The 18924-nt window shown below is 41.7% G+C and overlaps 1 protein-coding gene across 2 annotated transcripts in view; it reads right to left on the minus strand.

The window, feature by feature from the left end:
* Positions 1-18905, minus strand: part of FBXO33 (F-box protein 33) — a 29096-nt gene extending 10191 nt beyond the window's left edge. The window contains exons 1-2 of one of the 2 annotated variants that reach the window (XM_050955728.1): positions 18301-18905; positions 3469-3579 (exon numbers count right to left, since the gene is read on the minus strand). In XM_050955728.1, coding sequence (XP_050811685.1) covers positions 3469-3579; positions 18301-18818 — 629 coding nt within the window. In that variant the 5' untranslated portion in view covers positions 18819-18905. The remainder of the gene's footprint in view (positions 1-3468; positions 3580-18300) is intronic. The other variant, XM_050955729.1, reaches the window with a different exon arrangement.
* Positions 18906-18924: the final 19 nt, after the last annotated feature.

The raw sequence follows: 18924 nt of genomic DNA on the forward strand, positions 1-18924 counted from the left end.
AATCTTAAAAAATACTATTTGAGCATTTTGCTTTTGATTACCGTAAACTGTATTGGATTAACCACAATTGCACAGTTGTAGCTTCTAATACTGTTCTGTACTAGAAGTAAGTTTCCACTCAAAGCAGGGATGCTGAACATTTAGAAACTCAAGAGCACCACAAGAGCAGCAAAGAATCCTGTGGCACCTTATAGACTAACAGACGTTTTGGAGCATGAGCTTTCGTGGGTGAATACCCACTTCTTCAGATGCATCCACCCACGAAAGCTCATGCTCCAAAACGTCTGTTAGTCTATAAGGTGCCACAGGATTCTTTGCTGCTTTTACAGATCCAGACTAACACGGCTACCCCTCTGATACTTGACAAGTGCACCACAGTTTTCAGTAGTAATAGTACACAAATCCCTGAATTTAAACCTAATTAGATTCTGGCGGCAAAACTAGCCATCTTTATGTCCACCAAAAAGTTATACAGCCACTTCACCTAAATTTTTCTAGCTATCTAATGCTGAGCCAACCCTTCTAGTCCCACCCATCCCATTTTAACCCAACTATCTCTCAAATATTTAAACAACTTAACTGAAGGTATTTTATGTTACACAATAACCATCTATTGGGCTAATAAAAATGAGGCCCCATAGGGAGCACAATGAAGTTATCATCCAACTACACTGCCATTCATTTTAACAACGCACTTCCAGTAAGTCCTTTAACTGAATACGGCACCTCTAATCTTGGAGAGCATAAATTTAACAGTTCAAGCTATGGTCTACAAGTTTAACTACATAGGTACCAATTTCTATTAATTTCCTCATCTTATTTTCAGACTGGATGTTTTAATTTCAATTGTCTACACTTTTCTGATGAATAAGCCCTACTTCTAATTTAATACATAGTCTCAGAACAACAGTAACTAAATGTTTCTGAAAGTTGTTCAATAATCTACACAAGATAGTGAGTTGGCGGTCTCAGTCCAGTTTTCTATGGCTACCAGTCCATTGAAAAGCCACCCACAATTAGCACTCCGTGGCATTCTTGTTGAGAGTATCAGAAGAAAAGCCAAAAGACTGAATAGACAGAGACTGAACTAGAATTTTCACCCGGCTGAAAGTGGTCCTGAGTCAGGATTGAGGCACGTTGGTAGGACTATGCAGGATGCTGTTTCTGTTCATTGGATAATGCAGTGTCAATCCTGCATCATTCCTAAGCACTAAATTCACTTATTTAAATTGGCTCAATTGGTATTTTTAGAAAAATTAAGATTAATTAACAACTGTTAGATGACGAAGTAACATCTCAGGCATAAGAGTTTTAAAACAGTTACATTTAATTCAATGGTGGAACATATTTTCTGTAACTGCACAATGCACTGCATTTACATGATGTATTGAACTTCCCCATAGCAATGGTTAAATAAAATGAATTTGTAAAGAGAAAAGTTATATTTAAAACAATGAACTGCAAATATAGAGCATAAAAAACCCATGCATTATAAAACTGTTCTACATGCAACAAAATCATCATCGTAGGAAGAGCACTACACATATTATTAAAAAACAACCACGACCTCCACAACCACAGTAAAAGCTTTTACTTGGATATCTATAAAATTGTGCCTCGGTACCACAAAATACAGTATGTTACATAATAGCTCCCACTGATCTCAATTTCTGCATTACATAAGCACAACAGGGTGACAGACACAGTAGGAGATGCATGTCTGAATTTCAACCATATTGTAAATTAAAGTCAGGACCTATGCATTAGAGAGTTCAATGTTTATGTACATAGGGGTTCGCAACCTTTCAGAAGTGATGTGCTGAGTCTTCATTTATTCACTCTAATTTAAGGTTTCGCGTGCCAGTCATACATTTTAACATTTTTAGAGGGTCTCTTTTCACAAGTCTGTAATATATAACTCATCTATTGTTGTAAGTAAAGTATATAAGGTTTTTAAAATGTTTAAGAAGCTTAATTTAAAATTAAATTAAAATGCAGAGCCCCTCAGACCAGTGGCCAGGACCCAGGCGGTGTGAGTGCCACTGAAAATCAGCTCACGTGCCGCCTTTGGCATGCATGCCATAGGTTGCCTACCCCTGTACTAATCTATCTGTAGATATCTATGATAGTTCCAAAGCTACTTTAGCTGTAGGCACACGGATGAGGAAAGAGTACCCATTCCCCTCCTAGAATATTGGGATAAGCAGATTTCCTCTCCTCCCCCCACCACCACCGGCACTCAGTGCTTGTCTACATTGGCAAGTTTTACAGTTATACCAGCATAACCCACTGTGTGGACATTAGTTCCAGAATAAGAATGGCCTTTTCAGTTTAGCTTACACATTTCCAAAAGGGCATAGGCAGACGTGGGAGGATTAGAATTTTTGTGGATGGATATCGATTTTAGTATACACACAAGCTGACAAAAATATATTTCCATCAATCATAAAAATGTACAGACAGGCAAAAAAAGAAATACTACTTGAGAACAGAGGTTCAGTTAAGCATATTTACTTTGTAGATTTTGACATCATGTTGACAATTTGTATTTTAACGGTTATCAAATTTTAACTTTTTGAATCTCAATATCTACTGTCATTAAACAATTATTGTCTGAACCCCATCCCCCATAATTTCCTGCAATTGTGAAAATTTAAATAGATTAAGATAAAAAAACTTCAAAAAGTAAACCTTGATGTTACCTGGCAACATTTAAAAAAAAATAAAAAAAGTTAGTTCTGTCAAGCCTAGATATAAGCTTAAAAACCCAAACAAAAAGCCACTCTGATTCTGCAAAAAGAGTGTCCACATTGGAGAGGGGGAGGGGAAGAAGAGGGTTATACTGATATAATTAATAGTTTAAGTTCACACTTCAGCTTATACCAATATAGCTTTCCTATATGGACATGCCCTTAGGAATTATTCTGCAAGTAAGCAGTTCTCATTTTAAACAGGCATGGAGTCTTATGATAAATCCGTATTTGGAGTTCACTCACGACCTTATTCAAAGTCATTTGTTCCCTAAAATTCATTTTTCTTGTACATACGTGTTTATTTTGTCAGGTGACTTCAATTCCTAGTGCAGTTTTCCACTCAGCCTCAGATCAGCAACAGCATATACAGTGCCAATGAAACCCTGCTCCTCTCTCCCTGGCCCCAATACCACTGCATTCTGTTTTAGAGTCATCACTTGGCAAGAGTGGAAGTATTGTGTCTTCATGCACTGTCTGCAGAGACTACCAAAAATGTGACAACTGAAGGTGGTTTGTGACACGAAGACACTAGGAGCTTAACCAAGATCAACTCTTCTCATATACATCACCCAATGACCATCAGATAACACAAAAACAGAAACGAGATGAAATCTCACTACCAAGCTAGAGCTTTTTCAACCTAATATCCTGCATTCTCATTATCAGTTCTTTGAACCAGCATGATATTTTTGCCAGTGTGTACAGAAGAACTTACTGCTTAATCTTTTTGCCATCTGGGTCCACCTTGCCGAGGTATGTATTCGATATACTTCCATGTTGCTGCAGAATGCTTATATCCCCAAAAAGACTTAACTTCTGGAGGTTCCTATAAAAATAGGTTTTGTTAGTTTGCACACGAAGGTAAGGCAACAGTGGGGAAATCTTAAGGACAATTATTGAACACACGTAGCAAGGGCACACTTATGCACAGGAGGTATCGTCCAGGCTGGAACGAGTTGCACTGTCTATAAGTTTGGGACAACAGACAGCTTCCAAATAAACTAAAAGTTTAGATGGAGCTTTTCAAGGGGAGCATCTTGAAATGCCAAAATCAAAAGCAGAAGCAAGAAGTCTGATCAATTTTGAGTCACCTTACTATAACAGTCTGAATATGTACCTAGCTGTCTAGCAGAAGGTTATCAGCAATACTCCTTGTGACATCTAAGTGCATGTTATCCACTTTTGTCCTTATAAATTTATTTAAAATCCCATCAACGACACTGTATACGTATCCGCTTTTCATTATATGAAAAGCTGCACTTAATGCTGAACACCTAGAACTCTAAGGCTATGTTTAAACTACAGCAGCACAGACATAGTGCTGCAGCATAGTATGGACATTTACTTCAGCAATGGAAGGAGGTCGTCCGTCACCATAGTTAATCCACCCCTCTGAGGCAATAGCTAGGTCAAAGGAAGAATTCTGGGGCTTAACTACATCTCTTGGATATGAATCTATCCCCCACACTCCCTCCCCACCCCTAACACAACATAGCTAGGTCCACCTAGGTTTTAGGCGTAGACCAGGCCAAAGACAGTCATGAAGAAAGTTTGAAGAAAATCAGCATTTAATTTACATTGTATCAGACAGCAGATAGTTTTTTGTAACATGCTTCATCCAGTGGCCCATCATTCACAATATGCTTTTTTAAAGAGACATCCACGATTATGATGTCTAACTATATTTAGGGCTATCAATAAATCACAGTTAACTCAATTAACACAAAACAAATTGACTAGATTAAAAAAAGGTCATGATTACACCGTTTTAATCTAATGGTTGAACAACAGAATACCAATGTAAATTTATTATATGGTAGAACCTCAAGACTTATGAACACCTCAGGAATGGAGGTTGTTCATAACTAAGGCTAAGATTTAATCAGGGGTATTTTTAGTAGAAGTCAGGACAGATCAGAGACAAGAAACAAAAAATCACAGCCCATGACCTTCCATGACTTATACCATAAACCCCACTGACTGAATCTTACGGGAGGGTGGGGAAGGGAAGGGAGCCCCAGGCTCCAGAGAAGCGGCCAATGCAGCTGGCACCAGGGCCATTCCTGCAGCAGCTGGCTGAGGGGCTGTCCAAGTGGCTGCTGTGGCTGTCCCCAGGGCCTCCTGAGCAACTCACTGCAGGGTCAGCTGCCTGGGCGGCTCTGGGTTCAGCCACACTGACCATTGCAGAAATCACAGAGGTCAAAGGAAGTCACTACTCATAACTCTGAAGTGTTTATAACTTTGAACAACGTCATGTTTGTTCTTTCAAAAGTTCACAACTGAACATTGACTTAATACAGCTTTGAAACTTTACTAGACAGAAGAAAAATGCTGTCTAACTATCTTAATTTAAATGAAAGCACATAAAGTTTCCTTACTTTACTATAAAAGGGAAAGTTTTAAAGAGTTTGACAGTTTGTGATCACAGTTCTGTACTGTATTTGCTTTTCTGGGAGAAGGAAAGTCTCTGTCGCTGCTTTATTGCATACTTCCAGTTCCAAAGGAGGTATGTTTGTAACATTGAAGTTCTACTGTAAAATTTTTGGATTTTTTCTACATTTTCAAATATATTGACTTTAATTACAACACAGAATACAAAGTGTACAATGCTCACTTCATAATATTTTTTATTACAAATATTTGCACTGTTGTAGCCTGCACTGCAAGGTATTTACATGCCAGGTATGTTAAACATTCATATGCCTCTTCATGATTTGACCACCATACAAGAGGAAATGCTTCCATGCTGATGATGCTCTTAAAAAACAAATGCATTAATTAAATTTGTGACTGAACTCCTGGGGGAAAATTGTATGCCTCCTGCTCCATGGTTTTTCCCGCTTTCTGCCATAGATTTCATGTTATAGCAGTCTCGGATGATGACCCAGCATATATTGTTAGATTTAAGAACACTTTCACTGCAGATTTGACAAAACGAAAAGAAGGTACCAATATGAGATTTCTGAAAATAGGTGTGGAACATGTCGTCAAAAGTCTTAAAAGAGCAGCACTCCGATGCGGGAACTACAGAATCCAAAACACCAAAAAAGAAAATCAACCTTCTCTTGGTGCCATCTGACAGATGATGAAAAGGAAGGTCCTTCAGTCCACACTGCTTTGGTTCGTTATCAAGCAGAACCCACCTGTTCTCACTTTTAGTCATAATTAAGAAGCAGGCAGAATTATCTATAATGTAAACTTGTTTGTCTTGGTGATTGGCTGAACAAGAAGTAGGACTAAGCATACTTGTAGGCTCTAAAGTTTTACACTGTTTTGTTTCTGAGAGCAGTTATGTAAAAAGTAATCATCGTGAAAGTGCAACTTACAAATGTAGAGAGATTGCACTAATACTTGTATGAGGTTAATTGAAAAAATACTATTTCTTTTATCTTTTTACCGGGCAATATTTGTAATAAAAATATAAAAGTAAGCACTGTACACTTTGTATTCTGTGTAACTGAAATCAATGCATTTCAAAATGTAGAAACACATCCAAAAATATTTAATAAATTTAAATTGGTATTCTATTTTTTAACAGTGCAATTAAAACTGATCACAACTTTTTTTAATCTTGCAATTGCAATATTTTAAAAAACAAACAGCCCTAATAAAAATATACACAAATATATAAATTAATTAATTTTATCCATGTGTGAGCACATTGGTCAGTTTCACCTTCCCCTATACAGACAATTTCTCCCATTTGTGTGCCCCCTGCCCTCCAACAATCAGTGAGGGTAAAGGCATTAAAAAACATGATGGTAAAACCACAAAAGAAGGTATAGGAGGCTCCAGTGCAGGTATGCCACCTGACATACTTTTAACATGCATGTCATTTTTCAAAGTTAACAGGATTCCTTCAAATATTGACATATTCTATAGGTATAATTTATTCCCAGGACTCTAAAAACATGTTATTTTGGTTGTGTAACCTTCCAGGAAACCTAGTGAAAATCTGGAGGATTGTAAGAGTTCAAACAATCTGTTTATTTTGGTTACTATAATTTAATCTATAGTTTACATAGAAGAATGTACAAAATTAACTCTTATTCCAGCTGTTTTACAGGTAACATGTTTCTACTTCATCACCACAGCAATTCCGAGAGGCAGCACAATCAGTGCCAGTGTAGACATGAAGAACCATGAGGTTTTAGTATTGTGCTGGTGCATCATCTCCCACATGTATTCTGATATATGTATAAAAAATGAGAACAGCTGCACTGGTCCAATGTGTGGCATGAGGAAGAAAGAGTTGATTGCAAAAAGATGTAAATAATATGGCCATGATCAATCCTAGACAAAGACACATTCTTAGACCTTTTTTTCCATCACTTAATGCTCCTACTGACACCACCAGAAATGTGATGAGGAACAGTACAATTCCCTTATGCATGCTTCAAACAAGAAGTCACCACACTTTCAGGACTTAAAATTTTAAAGATGCTACATCCAAAAATCTGTTCCCAAGTTTACTATGTGAATATCAGCAACACTAAAGCCCATGCTGCAGCACCAGGGAACCTTCCCTGGGCTCTTCACTGCACTTTACTAGATGACTAAATCTTCATAAGATATTTCACTTGCAGTGGAAACAAGGATACGTAGAGGGGATGTCTCACTTTGCTAATTTTTAGGTCCAATATATCACCCTTTATAATCACTGTGCACTAACACTACTAGAAATCTCTCATTTAGTTTGCAATCTGTCATCACTTCCTAGTCTGATTTCCTAACAGCTGTCTCCTATAGTTGTATCTGCTGTCTATTTCCTCTCCTAAGTGAATGAGGGACTTACTAGCAAGGCCTCAAATACTCCACAGCAAGCTACACACACCTAAATGCTTCAACAACGTTCCTGTATATACAGCTTTGGAAGTTTTCATTAAAATATTAAAATGAGTATGATCAGTAGAGTAGCCCAAGTTACTTGATATTTTATTTTATGCTGACTATTCTCATTTTCAATATAAAAATTGGAGGCATACTGAAGATGCCTAACTACCGCAAATAAAACTGTTGGGTGAGGGGAAAGCTCAAGATTTTGGCACCAGAGAAGGGGGATAGTTGGGGTTTTTTGCCCCTAGGAAGCAGAGAGTCAGTTTAGTATGATGAAGGAAGTAGAATGGCTGGATGTTTCTGCTAAAATGATTGGCAGCATCATATGTAATGCTGAGAATGAAACTGTCATCTTCAGATTTCAGATCAAGTCATTGAGATGAATGAGGCAGTTTCTGAGTCTGCAGATGCTCTGAAAGATGGGAAGACATTACATTATTACATATAAGGGCTAGAAACTCTCTTTTTAAAAGCTTTGATCTGGAAAACAGTGCTGTACAAGGGATTAGTTACGCACCCACAGAACTGCAGGGCACGTAGGGCCTGTTTAAGAGTCAGTATAATTTCACTACTTATAGCCCATTGTTTTGTTTCAAGATTACATTAGTAGCAGCAAATGGCTGCAACACTTTGTGCTAGACACTGTACAAACTAGAAAGTCTCTGCCTCAAAGAGTTTACTATTTAAGTAAATAATGACAGCTATAGTGCGATTTAGTTCTGTTCTCTTTTGCATTTGCTAGCCACATGATCGTTATCACCACCTGTAAGTCTGAGCAATGCTGAACTCATATCCCCTATAGATCATTAATGAAAATGAAAAGAACAATACTGATCCCTATCGGTTTAACGCTGCTAAAATCGGTTTAAACACATAGTGTAGACCAGGCCTGAGGCTGCACCCATCCACACAACGAGGCCATTTATATCGATATAAAGAGCTCTTTAAACCAGTCTCTGTACTCCTCCCTGACGAGAGGAGTAGCGCTGAAATCGGTATTACCATATCGGATTAGGGTTAGTGTGGCCGCAAATCGACGGTATTGGCCTCCAGGCGGTATCCCACAGTGCACCATTGTGACCGCTCTGGACAGCAATCCGAACTCGGATGCACTGGCCAGGTAAACAGGAAAAGCCCCGCGAACTTCTGAATTTCAATTCCTGTTTGCCCAGCGTGGAGCTCTAATCAGCACGGGTGGCGATGCAGTCCCAAATCCAAAAAGAGCTCCAGCATGGGCCATACGGGAGATACTGGATCCGATCGCTGTATGGGGAGACAAATCTGTTCTATCACAGCTTCGTTACAGAAGACGAAATGAGAAAGCATTTGAAAAAATCTCCAGGCTATGATAGACAGAGGCCACAGCACAGTGCTGTGTGACAAGTGTAACGGAAAGCCAAAGAATCAAATGGACGCTCATGGAGGGACAGAGGGGGTACTGAGGACTCCAGCTATCCCACAGTCCCGCAGTCTCTGAAAAGCATTTGCATTCTTGGCTGAGCTCTCAATGCCTGTAGGGTCAAACACATTGTCCGGAGTGTTTCAGGATATATCTCGTCAATTTACCCCCCTACCCCCCCTGTGAAAGAAAAGGGGAAAAAAATCGTTTCTTGACTTTTTTATGTCACCTTATGTCTACTGCATGCTGCTGGTAGATGCAGTGCTGCGGCAATGAATAGCAGCATCCTCTCCCCTCCCCGGTGGCAGACAGTACAATATGACTGCTATCCATCATCATCATCAGTCCGTGAGTGCTCCTGGCTGGCCTCAGGTGAGGTTGGCCAGGGGCGCCTGGGTAAAAATAGGAATGACTCCCGGTCATTCCTGGTAGATGGTACAGAACGGCTGGTAACCGTCCTCATCATAGCAACTGGGGGCTGAGTTCCATTAGCTCCCCCCACCACTTCATGTCTAAAGAAAAGATTCTTTACTGCCTGGACTATCATAGCAGCAGGATGCTGGGCTCCTCTCCCCCCTACCGTTTAATGTCCTGCCTGGACTATCATAGCAGCTGGAGGCTGCCTCCCTCTCATTTTATCTCACTAAAAAGTCATTGTTTCTTATTTCTGCATTCTTTATTACTTCATCACACAAATGGAGGACACTGCCACAGTAGCCCAGAAAGGTTGGGGGAGAAGGGAATCAATGGGTGGGGTTGTTGCAGGGGCACACCTAGAATGGCATGCAGCTCATCATTTCTGCGGGATCTGACACGGAGCGGCTGTGCTCTCTGGTTCTCTAGTACACTTGCCCCATATTCTAGGCAGGGCTGACTATTTTTAGATAAACCATAAAGGAGGGATTGACTCAGGGAGTCATTCCCATTTTTGTCTTTGGGCCCCCAGCCGACCTCAGCGAAGGCCAGCCAGGAGCACCCATGACAGCAGCAGACGGTACAGAACGACTGATAACCGTCATCTCATCGTCAATTTACAATGGCGCAGCAGACGGTACAGAACAACTGGTAACCATCTCTGCTACCTTGCAATGGCAAATGAATGCTGCTGTGTAGCACTGCAGTACCGCCTGTCAGCGGCATCCAGTACACATATGGTGACAGTGACAAAAGGCAAAACGGGCTCCATGATTGCCATGCTATGGCGTCTGCCAGTGCAATCCAGGGAAAAAGGGTGTGAAATGATTGTCTGCCGTTGCTTTCATGGAGGAAGGAATGAGTGACAACCTTTACCCAGAATCACCCGCGACACTGTTTTGCACCATCATGCATTGGGATCTCAATCCAAAATTCCAATGGGCAGGGGAGACTGTGGGAACTATAGGATAGCTACCCACAGTGCAACACTCCGGAAATCGACGCTAGTCTCAGTACCATGGACGCACACCGCCGAATTAATATGCTTAGTGTGGCCGCGTGCACTCGACTTTATACAATCTGTTTTACAAAACCAGTTTATATAAAATCAGAATAATCTCGTAGTGTAGACATACCCTCAGTAAAGATGCGGTCATTCTGACTTCCTTAATATGCTGAATATTTGGCCTATAATCCTGGAGCCTCAATTTAATTCCAGAAATTCTTTAAGACACATTATGCTGACATATTGGAGTTTTACTAAAATCTAGATTCTTGCTCTCCACACTGATACAGATCAGGCAGGTAACTGGATGTGCTAGGTATTCACAGGGGAGAGAAACAAGCAACAGACATGAACGCCTTCCTACTTTTTCTCAGAATGGCTCTGACAGGGTAAGACTACACTTATGGATTTCAACACAGCAGAATAAAAAAAGCAAATATTTCTCCCTCCACGTCCTCCCCCCCTCCAAATAATCTTCCTGAAAAACAACCATCTTAATAAGAGCATAGATCTTCTGATGACTCATGGAAAGTTTCCCCATACCTGCTACTTACTTAGAATTGTTTTAAGAGATGATCTGTTCCTATTGCTCATTCCCCCATTAGAAGTCATAATCCTTTGTGATCCTCACAATTTGTTGCGATATTGTTACAAAACAGGATTTTGACTTCTGGTCAAAAATAATCAGCAGGAGTAGAACTGTTATCAGAACACCAAGATCCTTTTTAATGCCCATGTACTCAATAATAAAGAATGAAGAAACATTTCTTCTAAATACAGTACAAGTTTTGTATTAGGAGACTGTCATTCATAACATTCAATTTACAGTAATTCTGGATCTGCCTGCCTGTGATATCAAACACAAGATTTATAAGATGGCCCTCTGGAATGTAAGTGATTTCCAGCAGCAAGACTCTCAGTCTATTTTATGTCATTTGTCAGCAACTGTTAGTAATAGTAATTCATTAAATCCTTCCAGTCTGTGAGAAATAGCCAAGTTTTACATAGAATTTTTTCCAAAGGTTCCCATAATCGTCTGCTTTAAAATCAGCTTTGTTTAAGTCTTCAGCTTTGTTTTGTACAGTGTATGGAAGAAGTGTACATCATCATCCAGTACCCAACAGAGCATCAAAATTCTTCACTATTTTTAGTTTTACAGGCTGACATGTGTCTTGCCTCAGGTCCTTTGGTATATATCCTCAAAGAACCATAAAGTCATCTAAAAGATTTTTTTGCACTTAAAAGTTTTTTGAAAGTTATATTGAACAGTACAGTAATGCAAAGAGTAAGTTTGATTTATAAGACCACAATAAGGCATAATAGTTTATTTACCAAAGTTGAAGTAGTTAGCACAGTATTTTACAAAAACACTTACCCCACAATGGTAAGAAATCAGAGCTGCAGATTCTCTGGTTTCATTGCCAGAATGACATCCAAGAAGCATAAAAGAACCATCTGATTCTCAATCTTCACTCATTCCCTTTGGTGCCGCCTTTGATATGACTGACGCAGAAACTAGAACTTCTGCAACTTATTAGATGTACTTGTGGTATAGCAATGAGTAGAACTGCTATACTGAAGACTAAAGCAAGACTAAAGCACACCCAGGTTGTTTTTTTTTAAACCTTTCCTCATACATCAGGCTTTCTAAACCTTTTAATTTTTTGTTGCTCTCCTCTTGACTCTCTCCCGTCTGTCCATAATGAGTAGAACAGCTTTCCAAACAGTTGACTTGGGTTCAGTTACCTCACCAATGGAGAAATGTGGCTTTTGCCTGAAGGTATATGGGACTGAATGCACCCATCTCATCTGATCTCAGAAGCTGGTACTTGGATGGAAGGCCAAATGGGCAGGATCAAGCATACATAGATCATCCTTGACTGGTGTCCGTCCAACCTAATCTTAAAAATCTCCAATGACAGGAATGCCATAGCCTCCTTTAGAAGCCTATTCCAGTACTTTGAAAGTTTTTCTTTAATATCTAACAAATCTCCTTGCTGCAGATTAAGCTGATTACTTCTTGTCCTACCTTCAGTAGATATGGAGAAAAACTGATCACCATTCTCTTTATTACAGCCCTTAACATATTTGAGGGCCTTTCTCAGTTTTCTCTTGCCAAGGTTAAAGCACACCCAGGTTTTTGTTTTTTTTAAACCTTTACTCATACATCAGGTTTTCTAAACCTTTTAATTTTTTGTTGCTCTCCTCTTGATTCTCTCCTATCTGTCCACATATTTCTTAAAGTATGGCACCAAAAACTGGACACAGTACTCAAGCTGAGGCCTCACTAGTGTCAAATAGAGCAGAACAGTTATCTCCCATGTCTTATAAATAACTCTTATTAATACACTCTGGAATTATATTAGCCTTTTTTGCAACTGCATCACACTGTTGACTCGCACTCAATTTGTGAGACACTATAACCTGCAGATGCATTTCTAGCAGTACTACCAAATAGACAGTTATTCTCCATTTTGTAGCTGTGCATTTGATTTCTCTCCTTCCTAACTGCAATACTTTGCACTTGTCTTAAATAAATTCATCTTGCTGATTTCAGACCAATTCTCCAATTAGTCAGGGTTATTTTGAATTCTAATCCTGTCTTCCAAAGTGCTAACAACTCCTCTCAACTTGCTGTTATCTTCAAATTTTATAAGCCTACTCTCTCCCATTATTCAAATCATTAATATATTAACTATTGCTGGACAAAGGACAGACCCCTGAGAGACTCTACTAGATACATCCCCCCAGTATGACAGTAAGCCATCGGTAAGTATTCTGAGTCCAGTTTTTCAACCAGTCTGCACCCACCTTATAGTAATTTCATTTGGACCACATTTCCCTAGCTTGCTTATGAGAATGTCACCTGGTGCTGTGTTAAAAGACACTAAAAATAAAGATACATCATATCTACAGCTTTCCCCCATCCACCAGGCCAGTAACCCTGTCAAAGAATGATGTTAGACTGGTTTGGCATGATCATGGGTAAAAGCTAGTGATTTTCTATAGTAAAGTACGAGAAGCAAAGTTCATTTCCTTAGCAACTCACAACAAGAACTTGTTCGAGATTAGCGGTCTGTAGCAAATACAGATACTCTTAGGTATTTGGGGTTCTCAATTTGAATTTTCAGTGTCCAAATCACTTAAGACAACACTTTTATGCACACAAATTTGAGAACTCAAGCATTTTAGCACGAAACTCAAACATGGTCATGAGGATGGAATAAAGGAGGAGCATGTATTATGCTCTGGGTATTTATGGTGGGAAGTATCTATGCGTTAGTGAAACTATTGTATAACTGGCTCTACCAGAATAAGCACAATGTTTTTCATCTCTAATTATTTACATTCATTTAAGATCCATGTATGCAAATATGCAATTTGGCTAACAGTAAAATTTGCATGTCCATACACCATGAATTACAATTTACTGCAGCACCTCTTATTTGTGAAAGGAAATTTCAGATGGAATTCTGTTCTAGTTGAATGTTACCAAAGGAAAACTTGCCAATGCTGTGACATAGTTATGACCTGAATCTGAAGTTAGTCATTCACTATATCACTTCTACTGCATGTTTTTATATGCTGTGATTTGTTTGTGTACCTTGTATTTTGAATAGTGCATGACACTGCACACTTCAGAGGCTGAACTAAATTGCTGGAATTAAATGTGAAGAGGATTCACAGGAGATTCTCCGCAACAAGACACCTGATTCCAACTTAGCAACAAGACAATGATTATTTTGTCAAGGGACCTTGAAGTGCCAAGGCATTTCTCCACTACAACTCATTTTAATTAAAAGGAGCTACATAAAATGGGGGGGACGTTATTTTAGCTATATCAACATGTAGCACAGAGAAGCAAACATTTTACTGAAGAAATGTCTAAAGCATCCACCAGTTTGAAAAGGATGCATGTAAAAAATAGCTTGGCAAAGTAGTAGGGCAGATTTAGAATAGCAAAAGCTCCCTCCTAATATAAAAGCACTTGTTATAAAGTGTTTGGGGAATTAGGGATAGCCCCAGAGAGAGAGTGAATTTCAGTAATGATACACTGTAGTATGAGAGTACTTTTCACAGGGAGACAGCACACTAGAAATCCACTCACAAATACATTGTTGCCAAGTCAGTCACACTCTGTGTTTAAAAATTAGTCAACAAAATGTTAGTATTGTAGTGATGCAGAAATAAAGGCTGTTTGGCCTTTTAAAAGAACTCCTGCACTATGGATTATAAATAGGGCCTTACCAAATTCAGAGCCATGAAAAACACATCACAGACCATGAAATCTATATAGTAAAGGGTAAAAGGCCAGATTTCGTGGGGGAGACCAGCGTTTCTCAAATTGGGGGTCCTGAAGCAAAAGGGAGTTGCAGGGGGACCACAAGGTTATTTTTGGGGGGCGGGCAGGAGGATTCACGGTATTACCGCACTTACTTCGGTGCTGCCTTCAGAGCTGGCTGGCCAGAGAGCAGCGGCTGTTGGCCAGGCACCCACCTCTGAAGGCAATGTCTCACCAGCAGCAGCATAGAAGTAAGGGTGGTAATATCATACCATGCCATCCTTACTTCTGCACTGCTGCTGGCGGTGGCTCTGCACTTTAGAGCTTGGCTCCTGGCCAGCAGCTGCCACTCTCCAGTTGCTCACTTCTGAAGGCAATACTGCTACTACCAGCAGTGCAGAAGTAAGGGTAACAGTACCACAACCTTCCCTACAATAACCTTGCGATGCCTCGCCTCCCCTTCCCCTCTAGGCCCCCCTCCTTTGTGGGTGATGACCCCTACAATTACAACACCACGAAATTTCAGATTTAAATATCTCAAATCATTAAATTTTTAAAGTCCTATAACAATGAAATTGACCAAAATGGACTGTGAATTTGGTAGGGCCCTAATTATAAATAGGTACCTTACAAAAAACATCAAGTTCAGATAGTAGTGTCTGCTGTACTCTCACACCTCAGTTTGATAGATCAATATTGATAAAGAAGTTTTCACTTATTGGCTGATGTATTTTCAAGTTGGCCAACAAGAAAGAACTAGTGAATAGTAACAAAGCTTGACAACGATTGAGACAGACAGCCCTAAACTGTTGACAAGTGGAAGAATAGAGTAAAACGTACTAAAATATAAAGGTTAGGGTCCTCAGTTCAGAGCTGGAGCAGAACTGAGGTTTTCAGAAAGTAAGCTTTACCTAGAGGAATTGAAAGGAAGATGAAAAATATGTACTCATCTAAAACCAAGGAGGGATTACATTCATTATTCTCTAGCTACAACTCAGGAAAAAAAAGCATGAAAAAACCCAAACAAAAAAGATTTCTCCCCAAAGCCATAGAAGCCCTAACATGTTTTGATTTTGTACATCACTGTATTCACTTTTCTGATAAGCTGATTTACCGTCTGTGGAAGACAAAGATACCCAAGTTAACATTTACAGCTTTTTTATTGTGTAATGGTGGAGATCCCTTTCCAGCCATACCCTTGCCTAATATTGATGGGGAACCCTGAAGCATCTTAATGGGCCCTTGCTTTTCTGTCTTAGTTGTTTATATGGCTACCATTATCCTAGTAAGGTAAGGAAGTACCATTATCACCATTTTACAATGAGAACTGAGCAACAAGTAGACTAAGGGCTTGTCTACATCACAAAGTTGTAGCGCTGGTGAGGGGGTTACAGCGCTGCAACTTAGGAGGTGTACACATCTGCAGGGCATCACCAGCGCTGCAACTCCCTGTTTGCAGAGCTGGCCGTACTCCCGTTTTGTCTCGGGTGTAGAGGATCCAGCGCTGGTGATCCAGTGCTGGTAATCAAGTGTAGACACTTACCAGCGCTTTTCTTGACCTCCGTGGAATAAGCAGGTATCCCAGCATACCTGAGGAAGCCTCTGGTAATCAAGCTGGTCTCCTTCCCCGGTTTGCTCTCGCGTTCCCCGAACCCCGAGCAAGCAGGTCTCCTTCCCTGCGGTTTGCAGGGGGGTTCGGGGAACGCGAGAGCAAACCGCGGCGAAGCTGGTCTCCTTCCCCGGTTTGCTCTCAGCGTTCCCCGAACCCCCGTGCAAGCAGGTCTCCTTCCCTGCGGTTTGCAGGGGGATTCGGGGAACGCGAGAGCAAACCGCGGCGAAGCTAGTCTGCTTCCCCGGTTTGCTCTCGCGTTCCCCGAACCCCCGTGCAAGCAGGTCTCTTTCCCTGCGGTTTGCAGGGGGGTTCGGGGAACGCGAGAGCAAACCGCGGCGAAGCTGGTCTCCTTCCCCGGTTTGCTCTCGCGTTCCCCGAACCCCCCTGCAAACCGCAGGGAAGGAGACCTGCTTGCTCGGGGGTTCGGGGAACGCGAGAGCAAACCGCGGCGAAGCTGGTCTCCTTCCCCGGTTTGCTCTCGCGTTCCCCGAACCCCCCTTGAAGCCGCCCAACAGCGCTGCAGTGTGGCCACATCTAACACCACTTGCAGCGCTGGTTGCTGTAAGTGTGGCCACTCTGCAGCGCTGGCCCTATACAGCTGTACTAATACAGCTGTAACAACCAGCGCTGCAAAATTGTAGATGTAGACATACCCTAAGAATCCAACACTGTTCAGGAAGACTGTGGCAAAGCACAGAATTGAATCAAGGCCTCCCAAGTTCTAAGCTAGTATCTTAACCACTGAATCATCCTCCTCTTTAACATCGTCTCCCAAGATCAAAGACAACTAAAGGTCATTCATCTTTAATAGTTTCTCTGACTAAATATAAGATTCCTTCTATTAGAGATTAAATTGTTTCAGAAATTACTATCAGGAAACCGAGCTATTATGATAATATATTTTTCAATACCAAGGTCACATCACAGTTCAGTGGTAGGAGGAACAGCTTAAATTACCAAAAGTGTAACGTGTACATTAGTGTTTTCACTACAACTTATCTGTTGGGTCTGTTCATGCATGAATAAAGTATGAAGACACATCTGAAGTATTTTGAAAAAATGGAGTCTAGATATGCACCAGAATTCAAACTTATAGCTCTGATCCTCCCTACATTTGATTTCAATTCCTTTTTTCTTGACAAAAATAAGTCTTGTACAGCTCCAATTGTCCTTGAGTCTTATTACAGGCCAGTGTAAATTGTCAGCTAATTGATTTCTATACCGTGTGTTATATTTATATTCCACAGCTAAAATGATACAATGCAAAATATGTTTAAGTTACTTTACATATTGTAACCCTAACACTGTTTGATAAAGAACTCCAAAGACACTAATTTAACAAGTTATTACTATATGTTTTACATACTGTTTATGAACTATTCCAGAGTTTGCACTATAAGAAGTGATGGAAATTACATTTCATAGATACCAAATAAAGCTTCGTTTGAGACAGTTTCTTACATATTGAATTGGTACACCTCATCAAAGCACACTTCCTATGAATATGGAAAGTGACGTGTGCATTGGCTATCAGTTTGTAGGTACTTCACAATTTATCTTCATGAAGCATCAGCACATACAGTACGTGACCTATTCCTCATTGCGGCCTTCTTTATGCCCTTTATTTTAAAATATGCACAGGTGAAATTTAATTGGTTTCCAGGATTTGCTTGAACACACTTTCGGTAAGCAGTTTTACTGAACTCTTTCCCCCAACCTTCCTTTTCTGTTTACAGAGCCAGAGGTTTCTACAAACACATCGCAGGAAGGTGCCCGTGGCTGGAGGAAGGGGCCCGCCCGGAGGGGTCCCCAAGAAAGGGGCCGTGTAGGAGGGAATTCCCCCGGCCGAGGGTCAGGGGGCCGGGCCTGAGATCCCCCCCACGGAATGGGTCTGGGTCCAAGAGGGCTGGAAGGAGCTGGGCCTGAGAGGTCTCCCCCCACCCGCGGCTGGTTAGCACCAGGGAGCGGGCCAGGCTGGGCCGGAGAGCCCCGCAGTACCTGTTATTGCGGACGCTGCTCAGCACGCACAGCACCAACTCCAGGTAGGTCCTCAGCAGGTCCAGCCAGCGAGGGCAGAGCGGCGTCTCCCCCTCGGCCGCGGCCGCCGCCCCCTCGCAGACCCCGCCGCCGCCGCCGCCGCCGCCGCCGCCCAGGTAGTTGTCGGCGGCGAACTGGACGCGCAACTCCCGCACGAACCAGCCGCACTTGCGCATGAGGAAGTCGAGGCGCGGGCGCTCGGCGGGGGAGACGCGGAGGCTGAGGCGCAGCCGGGGCCACAGGGCGGGGTAGAAGAGACACTCCCGCCAGTGCGAGCAGGCGGCCGAGGCCCGCAGCCGGTCCGGGCCCGCCAGGAACGAGAATATGTGAACCACCAGCTCGCTGGGCAGGGAGCCGGCGCCCACCGCCTCCCCGCACACCGCCATGCCTGGCGCCGGCCCGAGCCCCGCTGCTGCTGCTGCAGCCCCAGGCCGCGGCCTCGCCTTCGCCTCCGCCTCCTGCGACAAAAACAACAACATCAATGACTAGGCGGAGGGGGCGGGGGCCGGCCGAGACTCAGCTACTGCCGGGGCAAACCACCGCACCCGGCCGCGGGGGACGATGGTGCTTACCACCGAGCTCGAG

Source organism: Gopherus flavomarginatus, chromosome 5 (assembly GCF_025201925.1).
Source record: "Gopherus flavomarginatus isolate rGopFla2 chromosome 5, rGopFla2.mat.asm, whole genome shotgun sequence".
NCBI lineage: Eukaryota > Metazoa > Chordata > Testudines > Testudinidae > Gopherus > Gopherus flavomarginatus.